The sequence below is a fragment of the Trichomonas vaginalis genome, chromosome VI (genome assembly GCF_026262505.1).
Source record: "Trichomonas vaginalis G3 chromosome VI, whole genome shotgun sequence".
In the NCBI taxonomy this organism is placed as follows: Eukaryota; Parabasalia; order Trichomonadida; family Trichomonadidae; genus Trichomonas; species Trichomonas vaginalis.
In genome coordinates this window covers 15,766,021-15,780,192 of record NC_067208.1, presented here as the reverse complement: position 1 = coordinate 15,780,192, position 14,172 = coordinate 15,766,021, and the positions used below count along the sequence as shown (strand labels likewise).

Here is a 14,172-nt window from a genome sequence, read left to right as displayed (position 1 = left end):
AATATTGTATTATGCTTAGTATTATTTCATTTTTCTCATTCAATTTCGAATTTACAAATGTCAAAAAATTGAGAGCTGTCACTTTTGATGAATTTCTGTTTATTACAATATAATATCAATTAACTATGTATAGATTGCTAATCCAAAATATATTTATATAATTCATTGTCGCGAAGTGCCGATATTTTTGATGAAAATCTGCACGTTTTAAAATTGTTTTGAAAAATGTCTGGTGAAGAAGAAAGTGCTGCAGTTCCAGCGGGAGTTCAGGAAAACAACGAAAATGTTCCTCAAGAACCAACAGAATATAGTTGCAAAGTTGTTCTTATTGGTGACAACGGAGTTGGAAAAACATCTTTAGCACTTTATTTCAAGAATAATGAACCTCCAAACGGAGAACTTCCAATCATTACACCAAATTTCCAAAAGGATGTGAATCTACAAGATAAAAATGCTGTTGTTCACATTGTTATTTGGGATTCAGCCTGTGGTGATGATGACAAAGAAATCAGAGTTAAATCATATCACGATACAGACGTATTTGTCATGTGTATGAGCCTTCACAACTCAGATTCAATGACAAATCTTATTAAAGTCTGGGCAAAAGAACTATACACTTATGACAAGAAGCCAAACATAGTTATATGTGGAACTCACTTTGATTCGATGAATATTGATCCGATTCAAATCCAAACAATCACGCAAAACATTCCGCACAACTTTTACATAGAAACATCAGCAAGAAGTGGTGTCGGTATCGAAGAACTCTTCAAAGTTATCGCAGAAATTAAAGTTGATCCAGAATCACATCCAATTCACGTTACAGAAAACAATCCAGTGAGCAAGAAGAAGAAATCTGAATGCTGCTTATTGATATAGATATTATTTTTATTATTTCTTTATTTCATAAACTATTTGTAAAACTCATGAAATTATCCAAATAACATTGACTATTTATTTTCATTTAGGAATTGTTTTTAACCACAATCAAGAATACATATAAATTCAATTGAATATTCTAATTTTTTTTTAATATAAGTCATTTGCTTATGGGTACAGTCGGATATTCGTGATCTACTTTCAACGTCCAAATTTATAATCAAATTATTCATATCATATCAAAACATAAGAATAATTTTGTTGTTTATTGCATTCGACTTCATAGGTAAATAAAGCATATATAAGGAATGATATGCTTTGATAAAATTAGATCAAGTTAAAACAATATACAAGTTATACATAACTAAATCTCTCGCTCAATATTTAATGTTTAGCTAACATTTCAGATCTTCAGATTTATTTCGAATTTAAAAAACAAATAAAGAATATTTTTAATTTAATTTTTTTTTTTAATTTTCGGAATTTTTCTTCCATGAAATAAGTATTTCCTTATTAAGTGGAGATGCTGTGATCAATCCTATCTCATACAGTGTTTTATCTGAAAGACCAACTAAATCTAAGTTAACTCCATTGTTTAAGAAGAATAAAACAACTTCTGGTATTGTCCTATTATCACAGATAACATGTGAGAAGAGATGAACTGAATTACAGCATGAATTTATTGAAATTCCTGCATCAATTAATAATTTAAAGCATTCAACTGACTTAATGTCATCTAGATTAGTTACATAAAACGCAGCATTATTTCCATATGCATCCAATGCTTTTACATCTGTTTTTTCGATATTTTCAAGAATAAATTGAATCATTTCTGGATTTCCTGTCTTTGCTGCTAAATGGAGTAATGAATTCTTTTCAGAGAGTGAAGGTATATCTATAAAGCGACGTTTCAGGAGCAAATTAAACATTTCAATATTATTTTTTTGAATTGCTAAACGAACTATGTTTGCTTCTTCAGTTGAATTAAACAACAGCTTAATTGGAAGTCTGAATAAAGATTTTAAGATTTCTATTGAATTTGTCTTAATTACAGATTTTATTAAGTTTGGATTAAGGGATTTCTTCGTATAATTGATGTTACTTTCTAAGTGATTTATAATGATGTTGATGAAATTCTGTTTTCGAAGATTTATTGCATTTTGAAGGGAAACTTCAATTTCTTCAAAAGAAAATGACAAATTTTCTAGAAGGAACTGAAAAACCGTTGTATCTGGAAGAGATGTAGATAAATAGAGAGGTGAATTCTTTAAGAGTTTTGGTTTAATCTCAGGAATCTTATAATGCGCAATTTTGCAGAGATAATGAACGCATTCTAATGAATTTCCGAGAGTGGCATAATGTATTGGTTCGAATCCACTTGATGTATTCACATATTGTAATTTATAATTTTCAATTAAATATTTGAGACACTCAAATGCATTATAATATGCAGCTAAATGAGCTTCTGATAAGTTTTTGGTATCAAATGGTCCGTTTTTAATTGGAGAATCAGGTATAGAAAGTCCGTGAAATCTAATTGCATGTGTTTCGTGATATTGAATCAAACTATCAACGTCATTTTCCTTAATTATCTGAGCAACTCTATTTGGATCAAATTGTATGCGCATCTCTTTCTTTTTAAAGCCAGATCTGCCAACACTCATCATTTAATCAATTTTATATAAAGGAGGCAAAATTTTTTAGAAACAAAATATAAAATATAGTTGTTGACTTGAAGCATCAGTATGTGGATAACTTGAAAATGTAAAATTCATTTCAAGTTGCATCATAATACGGTTATCTTGAAGAAAGCTTAAGTAATTTGTATCTTTATCATTATAAGATTCCATCTTGTCTTTAATTCTATTATGAACATAAAATATCCTTGCTTAATTTCTCTAATTTCACAAAATTTGTTCTAATCAAACTTCCATTTCCCTATCTTCTATAAAAATATGCGTCTGGATGAAAATCTTATACATAAACTTAATGGATCCGAAGCTCTTCATATTGCCACAATATATAATAATCCAGAAATAGCCGAACTTGCTATTTCACATGGTGCAGATATCGAAGAAAAAGATGATATTGAATGAAAACCTCTTCATCTTGCAGCATATTGCAATAGTCCGGAAATAGCCGAAATTGTTATTTCACATGGTGAAACTATATATATGGAAAAGATTTATTTGGAACAACTGCTCTTCATTATGCAGCACGTCATAATAATAAGGAAATAGTCGAGCTTCTTCTTTCACATTGTGCAGATATCAATGGGGAAAAAATGAAGATGGATGTTCAGCTCTTCATAATGCAGCGCGTCATAATAGTAAAGAAGCAGTTGGTCATCTTCTTTCATAATTTGCAAATATCGAAGAAAAAGATGAATTTGGATGCACGGCTCTTCAATATACAACAAAATATAAAAAACAAAGAAATCACCAAAATCCCTTCAAAAAATCTTAATTATTGTATGAGGTTTAAGAGCGCACTTACACCTATTTGACACCCTTTCTTGTGTTTTTCCAGAATTACCATCTAGAGTGAGTCAAAGGAGCTGAAATTCTGATGTTAGATCATACACACTCAATAAATTTATTTGCCTGTGATGTAATCGAATTTGGAGTAAGTTCCATCCGAAAATGAGTTAAAACTTGTTACTCTATTCGTATCTCATCTGTAAAAATGAGAGTATGGCAACGGGATGTAAGTGTAACTTTGAATAATTTATAAAAAAGAAATCAAAGTTGTGTCTGTTTAAGACACATATGAAACATGTGGTAAAACAATTGATGAAATATAATAATAAACATGAATAACATTTAAAATAATAAACAAAAAAAAATATTAATGAGAGGATAAAACAGAATCAGCGCTAACTCTATGCCTTCTGTATTGTATAGCACCTGGCGGTATATTTCCATTCTTATTCATAGGAATTCCTACAACAACTGATCTTTGGTGTTGTCCTTGCTGCCCTGTCAAAGATCCTGATCTCTTTCGACCGCTAGCAGGTGGCTTGACAACAGAAGTAGGCACAAGAGGTGGTAGAGACTGTTTTCGAGTAGATTGGTAGTCAGATATTTTAGAATTGCTGTATTTCACGAGAAATGGATGGTTAAGAATGGAATCTATCGATAAAAGGTCATCTGGATTAACTACTAGTATGTTTTCTATAAGATCTTTGCATTTCGAAGATACGAAATCGGGAATTTGGAATTTACAGTCAACAATCTCTTTCATCATCTGATTTATGTTAGTAACATGCCATGGATAATTTCCTGTGATCATGATAAACAAAATTACACCAAGCGACCAAATATCGCTTTTACGTCCGTCATATGGTTTGTGGTAGAGACATTCAGGTGCAGCGTAGCATGGAGATGTACAAAACGAATCCATCAGTTTCCTTTCACCTATGAAACCACTCAATCCGAAGTTTGAAATACGAATATGGTCGTCTTTATCTAGTAATATACTTTCGAGATTGAGATTTCTGTGTGCAATTCCTTGTGAATGACAAAATTTTATCCCTTTAGCGATTTGTGAGAACATTTCTGCAGCTTTCTCTTCATCAATCTTGACGTTTTGTGATATATAGCTCATGAGATCACCGCCTGGGCAATAATCTGAAATAAGATAGAAGCAATTAATGTCATCAAAAATTTCGTAGAGACTTGTAATAAATTCGTGTCGTAGTATTGACATAACATGTATTTCTTTCTTAAGTTGATTCATGTCATCAACTTGAGTTGTATTTGCCTTTGAAATTACTTTCATTGCGAAAATTATGTTGTTTGAAAGATTCCTGACTTTATACACCATGGAAAACGCTCCAGATCCAACTTTTTCTTGTATCTGATAGTTTCCAATAATAGTATTTGGGGGTATTTCGATTCCGAGTAAGAGCGCCATTGAATTTGAATATAAAATTGCTCGGAAAAATTAAATAATGACGATAGAAAAGTTCGCAGATTTTTTTCCTAACCTCTCATTTGAAAAATTAATTTGTATAACGCAAAAATTTTGGATAATTTAGAATATTATTTCATATATCAACTATACTAATAGATTCCATAGTTTTGAAAATGAATACTTTTGAAAAATCAAAATTGAGAACTTCTAAGATTTTAGAGACTCCTATGTTGATTTTTGCAATAACTATTTTTAAATAAATTAATTTTAGATAATCTAATCTCATAGAAATAACCGTCAATCGATCGGTTATTTGTCAGAAATTTTGCAATAATTTACGCAAAAAAGAAATTCAGTTTCTTCGATTGTCACATAATTTGACGTGAAAACTCTGAAATCTTTGTCAAATTTTAAGTTTTGAAGGAGTAGTTCGTATTGCACAATATATTAATTGTTTTTTGAAAATCGTAACATGATGAAATACCCAACTGGATAAAAATATTCCCAAGGCCTTGCTAAGACATAAAAACTTTCTTTTTTATAAATCGAATATTGAAAAAAAAAAAAAAAAAAAAAAAAAAAAAAAGGTAGTGGGGCTTCCAGGCACTTCGTGCCTTCTAGCCCTGAAGATGTTTAGTATAAATGAAGTTCTTATATACGGGTCTTCCAGGAGCTTTTCACAAATTATATATGTTTTCATGTTTTGTCAAGACTTCTTCGTAAAATCAGACAAAAATAATGTTTAGGGTAGAAGGTTAGATATAACCTCTTTTCTAACCTCTTTTCTACCCTCTTGAATTTTCAAGACTTCTTCGTACATGTTTTGTCACTTTTCTGTCACTTTTCAGGGAAAAAACATTTTTATTAAATATAAAATGAATTTTACAAAACCACCGTTACCCTTCTTTGGAAATAAGAGTAGATGTAAAGATATTCTATTGAGAGAACTTAAGAAACTACCGAATGGTCTAACATTTGTAGACTTGTTCGGTGGAAGTTTCTATATATCTCATTTGCCATACAATATTTCCTGACTCAAAGATTATGCATGACTTCGACAACTATATGGACGTCTCAAACATATTCCAGACACAAACAATATATTGAAAGCGTTAAAAGAAAAGATACCTATAGGTAAGATGGAACGTATACCATTAGATAAGAAAAATATTGTGAGAGAGGTTTTGAAAAAAGCAGAATATATAGACTGGGATAGTATATCTGCTAGACTATATATAGTGGTGCTATAAAGTTCATGACATTGAAACACTTATGTCAAAAGTTTTATATCTTAACTATACAAATGTTTTCAAAGAGGACATAGAAAAAATATATTGAGGGTATAGAGTTTGTGAGATGTCATTGGACAGAGTTGTATGAAAAATATAAAACAAGGAAAATGTTTTCTTTATAGTGGACCCACCGTTCTATAACACATGGGATTTTCAATACCAAGTAGACTGGACTTTGAGAGACTCTTTAGAAACTTTAGACGTTTTACATAACCATCCATGCTTTTACTTTACATCCGATAAAAGTGGTTTGGAAAGTGTCATGAGATGGTTAGAGGACATACATGACTATGAGTTTAGATACGATAAGATAGAATATGAGAGAGGTCCTATAAACTGGAGAAAGTGTCATAACAAAGAAATTTTACTAGTAAGTAAATGTGGTTTGAAATAGGACTACTTGTTTTAGGTTTTTTCCATTGTGTCATTTACTTATTTGACGTGGCAGAAAGATATAGAGAATATGAAGATGAACCAATGCCTGCAAATGTTCAGTATATGTACTCGTAAGAGATATTTTTATCTAATATTAAATGGACGCACAGAACTTAGCGAATGCACAGCAACCTGGACAACCAAACCCAGAGAATATTCCAAATGAAGTTAGAATACAAACTGCAATGGCAAACTATGGTCAAGTGCCAACAGATGTACAAATGCAAACTGCCATGTCAAATGACGCTGCGTTAGGTTTGCCACCATGGTATGCAAATATGAGATGGAAAGAGTTTTATACAAACCCTGAAGTGGGATATAAACAACTTTATGCAGATGACGCGAACACAGGAGTTGACCCAGAATATGTTTTCTACCAGAGGAGAAACAGAATGTATGAGCTCCAGTTAAAGAATGCTATGGAACTCAACAGGAAACGTAAGAGACTAGGCGGACATTAGATTTTTACATATAGTAAAATGGGTTTCTTTGGAAGAATAGGAAACTTCTTTCGAAATGTTGGAAGAGGTATATGGAATGGAATAAAATCTGTCGGAAAAGGAATTTGGAACGGAGTCAAAAATATTGGTAAAAGAGTAGGTCAGTTTGTTGGTATTATACCTAAAGACCCTGAACCAGAAGAACAAGCTCCTGTTATACAACAGCCTGAACCTGCACCACAGTCTAGTTGGCAACCAAATCCAACACCTCAACCGTATTAAAAAATTATATTTTTATCGTTCGATAGTAGTTGTATATGAAACTAAGTTCTAAGTAAAACGCATGGTATAATGGAATTATTCTTTTTCTTCCATCTGTAGTAAACCATACTTGAAAGTCTGAAATACTTCCACTTGGTGGTTCGTATAACTTTGTAGGTTTTTCGTAAAAGTCATTTGCCAAGCATAAGAAAGAGTTTTGGGCGCCAGAAAATGAAGCATGAACAATAATAGCAGCTGGGTCGAAAACATCTTTAAATAAATATGGTTCATCTCTTGCATATCGACTGTAAATATTTGCTAAAGGAAGTTCGACTTTCTGATTTAACATTCTTTGCAAATAATACCATGACATTGCAGTGAATTCTGTATATATTTGTTCGTCTTTCTTTGGATTGTCTTCGTAGATTTGAAATGACACTTGTGAATTTTGTTTGTCATATACAATTCTCACATAAAGTGTGCTCTCGGTATTTGCATATTCATCAGCATATTTTGCATAACATGAATTTATTTTATCTTCTATATTTTTTAACGCAGTCTGTAGAGAAGATGAAAGGTCAACTTGTATTAGCTCAATTTCTTCCCACATTTTTCGTTTCCCTTCAGATATATAATCTATATGAAACCTTACAATAAATGGAAAACTTTTATCTTCTACAGACACAAACTTCATTCTACGAAAGCCAATAGCTTTTGTGACAGATGGGTCTCTTAGCCATCTAAGTGGGTAGTCAAAACGATAGCCTTCATGCTTTACGGTCTCTGTCTCAAACTTTTGACCGACATTCGTAAAAAGTTCATCTAATGGTTTAGTTGTAGCAACTCTTGAATTTTCTTTTTCTATTGGAAGCATATTTTATCTAGAATAAAAATGTCGAAAGAAACAGCGTCTATGAGAGAAATACAACACAACCGACAACTCATTATGCAAGCTCTAAATAAGAACACAACAAACTTTTCAAACTATTCTAAGATATCTGAGTCATTGAAAGAAGGAAACTTAAAACTGACGATAAACCCAATGACAGACGAGTTTCTGTTTCAAGACAGTAAGAACCATACTGTTTGTATAAATCCAACAAAAAGAACTTTAAACGAGAAACCTATAGATGAACTTCTTTTGAAGGCAGATATTGACAACAAAGCTGACAAAGAGTATGTCATTGAAAAAGTTCAAGAAGAACATGACAGAGCAGATGCAACATATGCAACGAAAGAACATACTCATCCTGAACTAGCAGATAAAACATATGTTGACAATAAAATGTCAAGTGAAGTGACAAGAGCTGACAAAGAATATTCTAAAAAGACTCATACACATACCATTGCAAATATTACAAACTTACAAGAAACCTTAAACAGGAAAAGTGACGTTGGACATACACACGATTTCTTCGCAACTGTTGGTATAGAAAATATTGCAGGAACGGTTGAAGAACCTGATGGAACTGGTGGGGATGTATTAAATTGGAAACCTCCTAACTTTCCACAAGGTTTAACATCGGAGGATGACATAACAACGATGAAAGACATTAAATGTAGAAATGTCTATGTCATGGAGGATGAAAACAAAGTTAAATTCACTGCTCAAGATTTATATGATAAAAAAGCTGACAAAACATATGTTAACGATGAGTTAGATAAAAAAGCTGACAAAACATATGTTAACGATGAGTTAGATAAAAAAGCTGACAAAACAGAGCTTCAAACGTTAAAGACAGAAATACTTCAAACACTATATCCTATAGGCTCTATTTATACGTCAATGAACTCTACCAGACCAGAAGTAGTACTTGGTTTTGGAACTTGGACTCAAATAGTCGACAGGTTTTTGTATTGTGCAAACTCTTCAAAGGAAACAGGTGGAAGTAAAACGATTTCAGGTGCAAATTTACCTGCGCACAGTCACTACATAAATTTAAGTACATCTGAAGCAGGTTTGCATAGTCATAGATTTTGGGATTGGTCAGGAATGACAAAAGGTAAAGGATATGATGTTAAAGAGGACGTTAAGTTTGCTATAAATTGTTACTGGAGTAACACTGAGGTAGGAGGAAGCCATACACATCGCGTTTCAGGGTATACGCAAACAACGGGACAGAGTAAAGACTACATGCCACCTTACATGACAGTTTACGCATGGTATAGAAATGCTTAGTCGTCATTTTCAACTTCTTTAGCATATTCGTCAGGAGTTGTCTTATATTTGTTAGGAACTGTCTTTGAAAGTATACCACCTTGAACTTTGACAAGTTTGAAACGAGGTCTGACAATAGTAGTTTTATCTTCTGCTTGCAGTGTGTACATTTTGCCATGTTTGCCTAAAACTTCATAATATTCTCTTGTATACTTTCTTCTATTTTTACGAACACGAATGCGAGTACCTGTCGAGTTCCCATTGTTGTCATAGTCAATAGTATTTTCATATGGTCGCGTTTAGGTATTTCTATTTTTACTTTGTCACCTTTCTTAAGTTTGAAGCCTGGCATTCTTTCTTGTTTGTCTCTTTTGACTAAACTATTAAATATATAGTCTTTCTCTAAGTCGGGGTTGTTTTTCATTTCTTCGGGGAGTGGTTTCCCAAACCTTTTTGTTTACGGCTATTGTAAATATTTAAAACTTGTCTCATCTTTGCCATGGAGAAGTGTCTATATTTGTCGTCATATGACATTTCATCTACCTCACCACCTTGTGGTTGATTTAAGTCTCTTAAGATTTTTATACAACTGTCAATGACACCAAGAGCAGAATGGTTTTGGTCGACAATGAAATATTGGTTTACATTTTTTGAACGCAGATAGTTTTTAATATCGTCTGATTTGAAAGAACGTTCACAGTCAGATGTCAGTTTTGTTGGATGGTATTTGTCAACAAATATTGTCAAAGCAGTTTTCACATCTAAAATATTTTTGGACTGTAATGGTATGGCTTCACAGTATCTTGTGTTTTGACCGACAAATATTAGCCAGTATGGTGGTCCATCTTCTCTATACCTCGGAATGTTTTCCAAGATATCCATAAACCAAGCATTTGGTGTTGAACTAAAGATTTTTATCATGAGTGCTTTCTTTGTTGCCTTAGAAACATAGGGGTCCTTGTTTGGATTCGTCATTTTTTACCCTATAAGAAATGGGTTTATTTGGCGCATTAGCAGGAGTTGCATCCAGATTTTTGCCCGCAGTGGGAACAATAGCCAGAGGTGCATTTGGAATTGGAAGGAAGATTTTGAGTACATTAGGTATACTTAAAGAGAAAGCACAACCTATTATACAAACTGTACAGAAAGGTTGGGATGTAGCACGAGATGCAGCAAATCTTATTCCAAATCCTGAAACAAGAGGAAAAGTTCAAGGATGGATGGACAATGTAGGAAGACAAGCAGGAAACTACTATAACAAAGCAAATGACTACTATAACCAAGCAGGGCACTACATGGACCAAGGTGAAAGATTCTTTAACAGAGGATATAACCATGCACAACAGTGGGTAAACAACAACCAACCGCAACCGCCTCAAACGTGGGGAATGTAAATTTTTTTACTGAGATGAAATGAACAATACAGCATTGAGACAAATGGGCTCAAGATGGATTTGTCGGCTTCCAGCAGTTACACAACCACGTGTTTGTCAAGTTCTTCCTATACCTCAAGAAGTTTTAGACCGACTTAAAAAACCTAAACAACCAGTTGAAAACAAACCAAACTAAAATTTTTTACTGAGATGAAATGACCGAAGAAGTTGAAACGGTAGATTTGACACCACAAACAAAAAGTTCAGAACCATTGTCAAAACCTGTCAAAGAACTTACAGATGAAGAGAAAAATTCAATAATAGAAAGTGCCAGGTCTGGAAATACAAACCCTAACTACAAAGTCACTTTTCATAGAAATGGAACGGCTAGTATCTCAAAAAAGAAACAGACTCTCACAAATAAAATATTGAAGTCTGAAGGAGCTTTCGAGACAACAGATGGAAAAGTTTACTTCACTGACCAACAGTTCATTATAGAACATCTCATTGACTTAGAGTCGAAATATTCTAAACTTTACAACAAACACAAAAAGTTGAAAGGAAAACAAAAACAAATGGCATATGATATTTATGAAGATGTTGACGACACAACCATACCTGCAAGTGAGGTAAAGTCAGAGGAACCGAAAAGTGACGAAAAACCGATAGAAGAAGGGAAGCCAAAAACTGAAGATAAACCAAAACCAAAGGTTAGTCAACCTTCATTAGCTGGTATGGGTTGGCGTCAAAGACTTATGGCAGCCGGTGGTTACGTAAAGTAAAGAAAAAAACATTTTTTTATTTTTATAAAAATGCCCCCATATAGAATGGATAGAAAGTCTGCTAGAATAAAAGCAGAGTTAGAAAGATATGGTTGGAAAGTTTCGAAGAATTTTAAATATAGGAAGGGAAGACCCATAAAAGTCTATGACAAACTGTCTGGTCTTCGCTATGAAATGGACTTGGAAACAGCGCGCGCCAATTATCCAAACAGACTAGAGAGGTTAGAAGAAGAACGTCTTATGGACATGCCTTTCGATGTTTCTGAACCTCAAGTTGAAGGACACGACGGCTTTGCCAGATTCTACTGGAAACATGACGAACAATTGCATCCTTTGAGAAGGAAAAAAGGAAAAGGTGAAGACAAACATGCTCCCATGGAAAGAACAAGATATGCATATGAAAAGTACCGTGAAGTTAGAAGTCAAATTACATCTGGTCGAACCTTTACAGTAAACTTTGACGAAGGAAAGAACAAAGAAGGCTTCATGGGAGTACTTGCTGCCATACAAGACGGAAATAAGAAAGGATACAATCTCAGACTAACCGTAACAGATTTGGACGGTCATTTATACTATGCACATGGCAATGTCACAACAGCTGCAATGCTTCTTGACGCTTTCAAGACTACAAAGAGAGAACAAATGGTTGACTCCGACTCAGACATTTTGAATGCAATTGAAGGAATTGCAAGTGTAAAATTTGAATGGTACCAACCTAACCCTCAAGCAGTCAGACAACATGCTGGATACTTCCCGTTCATAAATAAGTCTGACATTGACTTGACAAGGTATGGAATTTACAATTCAATTGAAACAATTGTCAATGAACCTTGTATTCTTACATGTCTCAGGAACTCTGGTCTTGTTACAGATGAGAAGATGAAGTATCTTGAGTCATGTGTGAAGACAAGGTACATTCTCAGAGGTCAATTGGCAAAAGTTGCACCGTTGGCAAATGTCAATATCCGAGTCAACATACCTACAGCTAAAGGTTCTTCACATGACGACTATGTTGTTGACAAAGACTTACCATGGTTGAAGATTGTAATTGTCCACAACCACTTCATGTTGAACGAAAGTCTTACAAACCCATTGTTCGGAAAAGGCAAGTGCAACATTGTCAGAGCTGTAAACATTCTTTTCGAGAAAGGTTTGTTGGAACCAATTCCAGATGACAAGCTGACAGAAACTTTTGTACCAAAAGACGAAACAAACTTTTCATTGTTAGCAAGACCAAAAGTTGTTCCAGACAAAGTTCTAGCACAAAAGAAGTACACAGTTCCAAAAGGAGTTGGATTGTTCGGATACCAACCTGAACCAGAAGAACTTCCAATGAGGTTGCAAGAACTTCAAGATGCTATAAACAAACTTCCATTGAGACATCCAATTGACGTCAAATTGTATTGGAGAGCATCTGAGTTAGGTCAGAAGGTTTTATATGAAACAGGTTGCTTCGACGATGTTTATGAGATAGCAGGCGAAGTTTCTCAGAAGATAAGAGACTCACTTGAATTTCCACGAACTGGACCCATTGGTTGCGACAAGTTCGACTCAGATGAAAAGATATACTATGTCGACCTTAACGCTGCGTACATGAGGTTCGTCCAATATATCCCGACTGGAATTCCAAACGAAGACGGTGAGTTCCCAGGAAGGAACTATACAGTTGGAAAAGTCATACAACAACTGTATGATATTAGGAAAGCTTCAAACCCCAAACTTGCAATGACACTCAAATTGCTTATGAATTCGACATGGGGATATTCCATTAAGAAACCTCAAAAGATGAAGAGTAAACACTATGAGAAGGTCGACAACTTTGTTGAAAGGTTCTCCCCTTTTGTTTTGAAATACGAATTTACTCAAGGTCAAGGTGGCTTAGTAACCACAGTAAAACCTATTGTCGAACATTGGTCTTACCCTCAGTTCGCAAAGGCAGTCCTTGACAACTACAACAAATTCTTCTCCGAAGTTAAATCCAAAGTGAAGGTTTACTATGAGAACATCGATGCGCTCATGACGAACGAAGAAGGCTATAACAAACTCATTGAAATGGGAATGGTCGGTGAAAAGATGGGTCAATTCAAATTGGACAAAATTTTCACCGAAGTTCATGTCCTCTCCAAGCGTAAGTACTGGGGCATACTTGAAGACGGCACAGAAATAAAACATTGCATGAAATAAAAAATTTTTATTCGAATTTGAATCGGACAGGTCGAGTTACACCATTCTTGGTCTCAAACTCATATATAACCTGTTTGTCTGTATTTTCGTCGACTATGGCACGAGACACGAACATTGACCAAACGGACAAAAAGTGTCATTTCGGATGGTCCCGCAGCCAATCGCATTCGAGCACTTCGAAGAAGCCTTACGTTCCAAGGGAGAGGGTGTCTGGTGCAAGGCAGAGGTCATGAGACTCTACGAGCAGTACATCCTCAATGCCTGGGAGGACAAATCGTCCTTGGAATGGCAATTCTACCAACTCCTCTGGGACGACCTCCTACGCAACTGGGATGACGAAAGAGTCCAATTCAGAGGTCAGGAACTACTTGTCCAAATTATCCTTAATTTAAGCCGCTTACGCAACTAAAAACTTAAATTTACTCGGGGTTTCCCCCTAAAATAAAATTTTTT

General features: G+C 34.2%; 11 protein-coding genes across 11 annotated transcripts, besides 2 other annotated features; 8 read left to right on the top strand and 3 right to left on the bottom strand.

The window, feature by feature from the left end:
- Nucleotides 1-68: 68 nt before the first annotated feature.
- Nucleotides 69-105: a mobile genetic element.
- Nucleotides 106-220: 115 nt separating this feature from the next.
- TVAGG3_0872390 (small GTPase mediated signal transduction) lies at nucleotides 221-931 on the top strand (the record flags this gene model as incomplete). The annotated part of the gene is made up of 1 exon (XM_001299793.1): nucleotides 226-879. The coding sequence occupies one exon, from the start codon at nucleotides 226-228 to the stop codon at nucleotides 877-879; it is 654 nt and encodes a 217-aa protein (XP_001299794.1).
- A 418-nt stretch (nucleotides 932-1,349) lies between these two features.
- Nucleotides 1,350-2,543, bottom strand: TVAGG3_0872380 (ankyrin repeat and protein kinase domain-containing protein family; the record flags this gene model as incomplete). The annotated part of the gene is made up of 1 exon (XM_001299794.1): nucleotides 1,350-2,543. The coding sequence occupies one exon, from the start codon at nucleotides 2,541-2,543 to the stop codon at nucleotides 1,350-1,352; it is 1,194 nt and encodes a 397-aa protein (XP_001299795.1).
- A 291-nt stretch (nucleotides 2,544-2,834) lies between these two features.
- Nucleotides 2,835-2,975, top strand: TVAGG3_0872370 (Ankyrin repeat family; the record flags this gene model as incomplete). The annotated part of the gene is made up of 1 exon (XM_001299795.1): nucleotides 2,835-2,975. The coding sequence occupies one exon, from the start codon at nucleotides 2,835-2,837 to the stop codon at nucleotides 2,973-2,975; it is 141 nt and encodes a 46-aa protein (XP_001299796.1).
- Nucleotides 2,976-3,726: 751 nt separating this feature from the next.
- On the bottom strand, nucleotides 3,727-4,860 carry TVAGG3_0872360 (protein serine/threonine kinase protein; the record flags this gene model as incomplete). Its single annotated transcript, XM_001299796.1, has 1 exon — nucleotides 3,727-4,794. The coding sequence occupies one exon, from the start codon at nucleotides 4,792-4,794 to the stop codon at nucleotides 3,727-3,729; it is 1,068 nt and encodes a 355-aa protein (XP_001299797.1).
- A 490-nt stretch (nucleotides 4,861-5,350) lies between these two features.
- Nucleotides 5,351-14,172: part of a mobile genetic element that runs on past the window's edge.
- On the top strand, nucleotides 6,620-6,982 carry TVAGG3_0872350 (uncharacterized protein; the record flags this gene model as incomplete). The annotated part of the gene is made up of 1 exon (XM_051250112.1): nucleotides 6,620-6,982. The coding sequence occupies one exon, from the start codon at nucleotides 6,620-6,622 to the stop codon at nucleotides 6,980-6,982; it is 363 nt and encodes a 120-aa protein (XP_051085587.1).
- Nucleotides 7,001-7,243, top strand: TVAGG3_0872340 (serine threonine-protein phosphatase family; the record flags this gene model as incomplete). Its single annotated transcript, XM_051250111.1, has 1 exon — nucleotides 7,001-7,243. One exon carries the CDS (start codon nucleotides 7,001-7,003, stop codon nucleotides 7,241-7,243), a length of 243 nt encoding a protein of 80 aa, XP_051085586.1.
- On the bottom strand, nucleotides 7,248-8,096 carry TVAGG3_0872330 (uncharacterized protein; the record flags this gene model as incomplete). Its single annotated transcript, XM_051250110.1, has 1 exon — nucleotides 7,248-8,096. The coding sequence occupies one exon, from the start codon at nucleotides 8,094-8,096 to the stop codon at nucleotides 7,248-7,250; it is 849 nt and encodes a 282-aa protein (XP_051085585.1).
- On the top strand, nucleotides 8,799-9,401 carry TVAGG3_0872320 (phage tail repeat-like family; the record flags this gene model as incomplete). Its single annotated transcript, XM_051250109.1, has 1 exon — nucleotides 8,799-9,401. One exon carries the CDS (start codon nucleotides 8,799-8,801, stop codon nucleotides 9,399-9,401), a length of 603 nt encoding a protein of 200 aa, XP_051085584.1.
- Nucleotides 10,373-10,774, top strand: TVAGG3_0872310 (uncharacterized protein; the record flags this gene model as incomplete). Its single annotated transcript, XM_051250108.1, has 1 exon — nucleotides 10,373-10,774. One exon carries the CDS (start codon nucleotides 10,373-10,375, stop codon nucleotides 10,772-10,774), a length of 402 nt encoding a protein of 133 aa, XP_051085583.1.
- TVAGG3_0872300 (uncharacterized protein) lies at nucleotides 10,794-10,949 on the top strand (the record flags this gene model as incomplete). The annotated part of the gene is made up of 1 exon (XM_051250107.1): nucleotides 10,794-10,949. The coding sequence occupies one exon, from the start codon at nucleotides 10,794-10,796 to the stop codon at nucleotides 10,947-10,949; it is 156 nt and encodes a 51-aa protein (XP_051085582.1).
- On the top strand, nucleotides 11,581-13,719 carry TVAGG3_0872290 (DNA/RNA polymerases family; the record flags this gene model as incomplete). The annotated part of the gene is made up of 1 exon (XM_051250106.1): nucleotides 11,581-13,719. One exon carries the CDS (start codon nucleotides 11,581-11,583, stop codon nucleotides 13,717-13,719), a length of 2,139 nt encoding a protein of 712 aa, XP_051085581.1.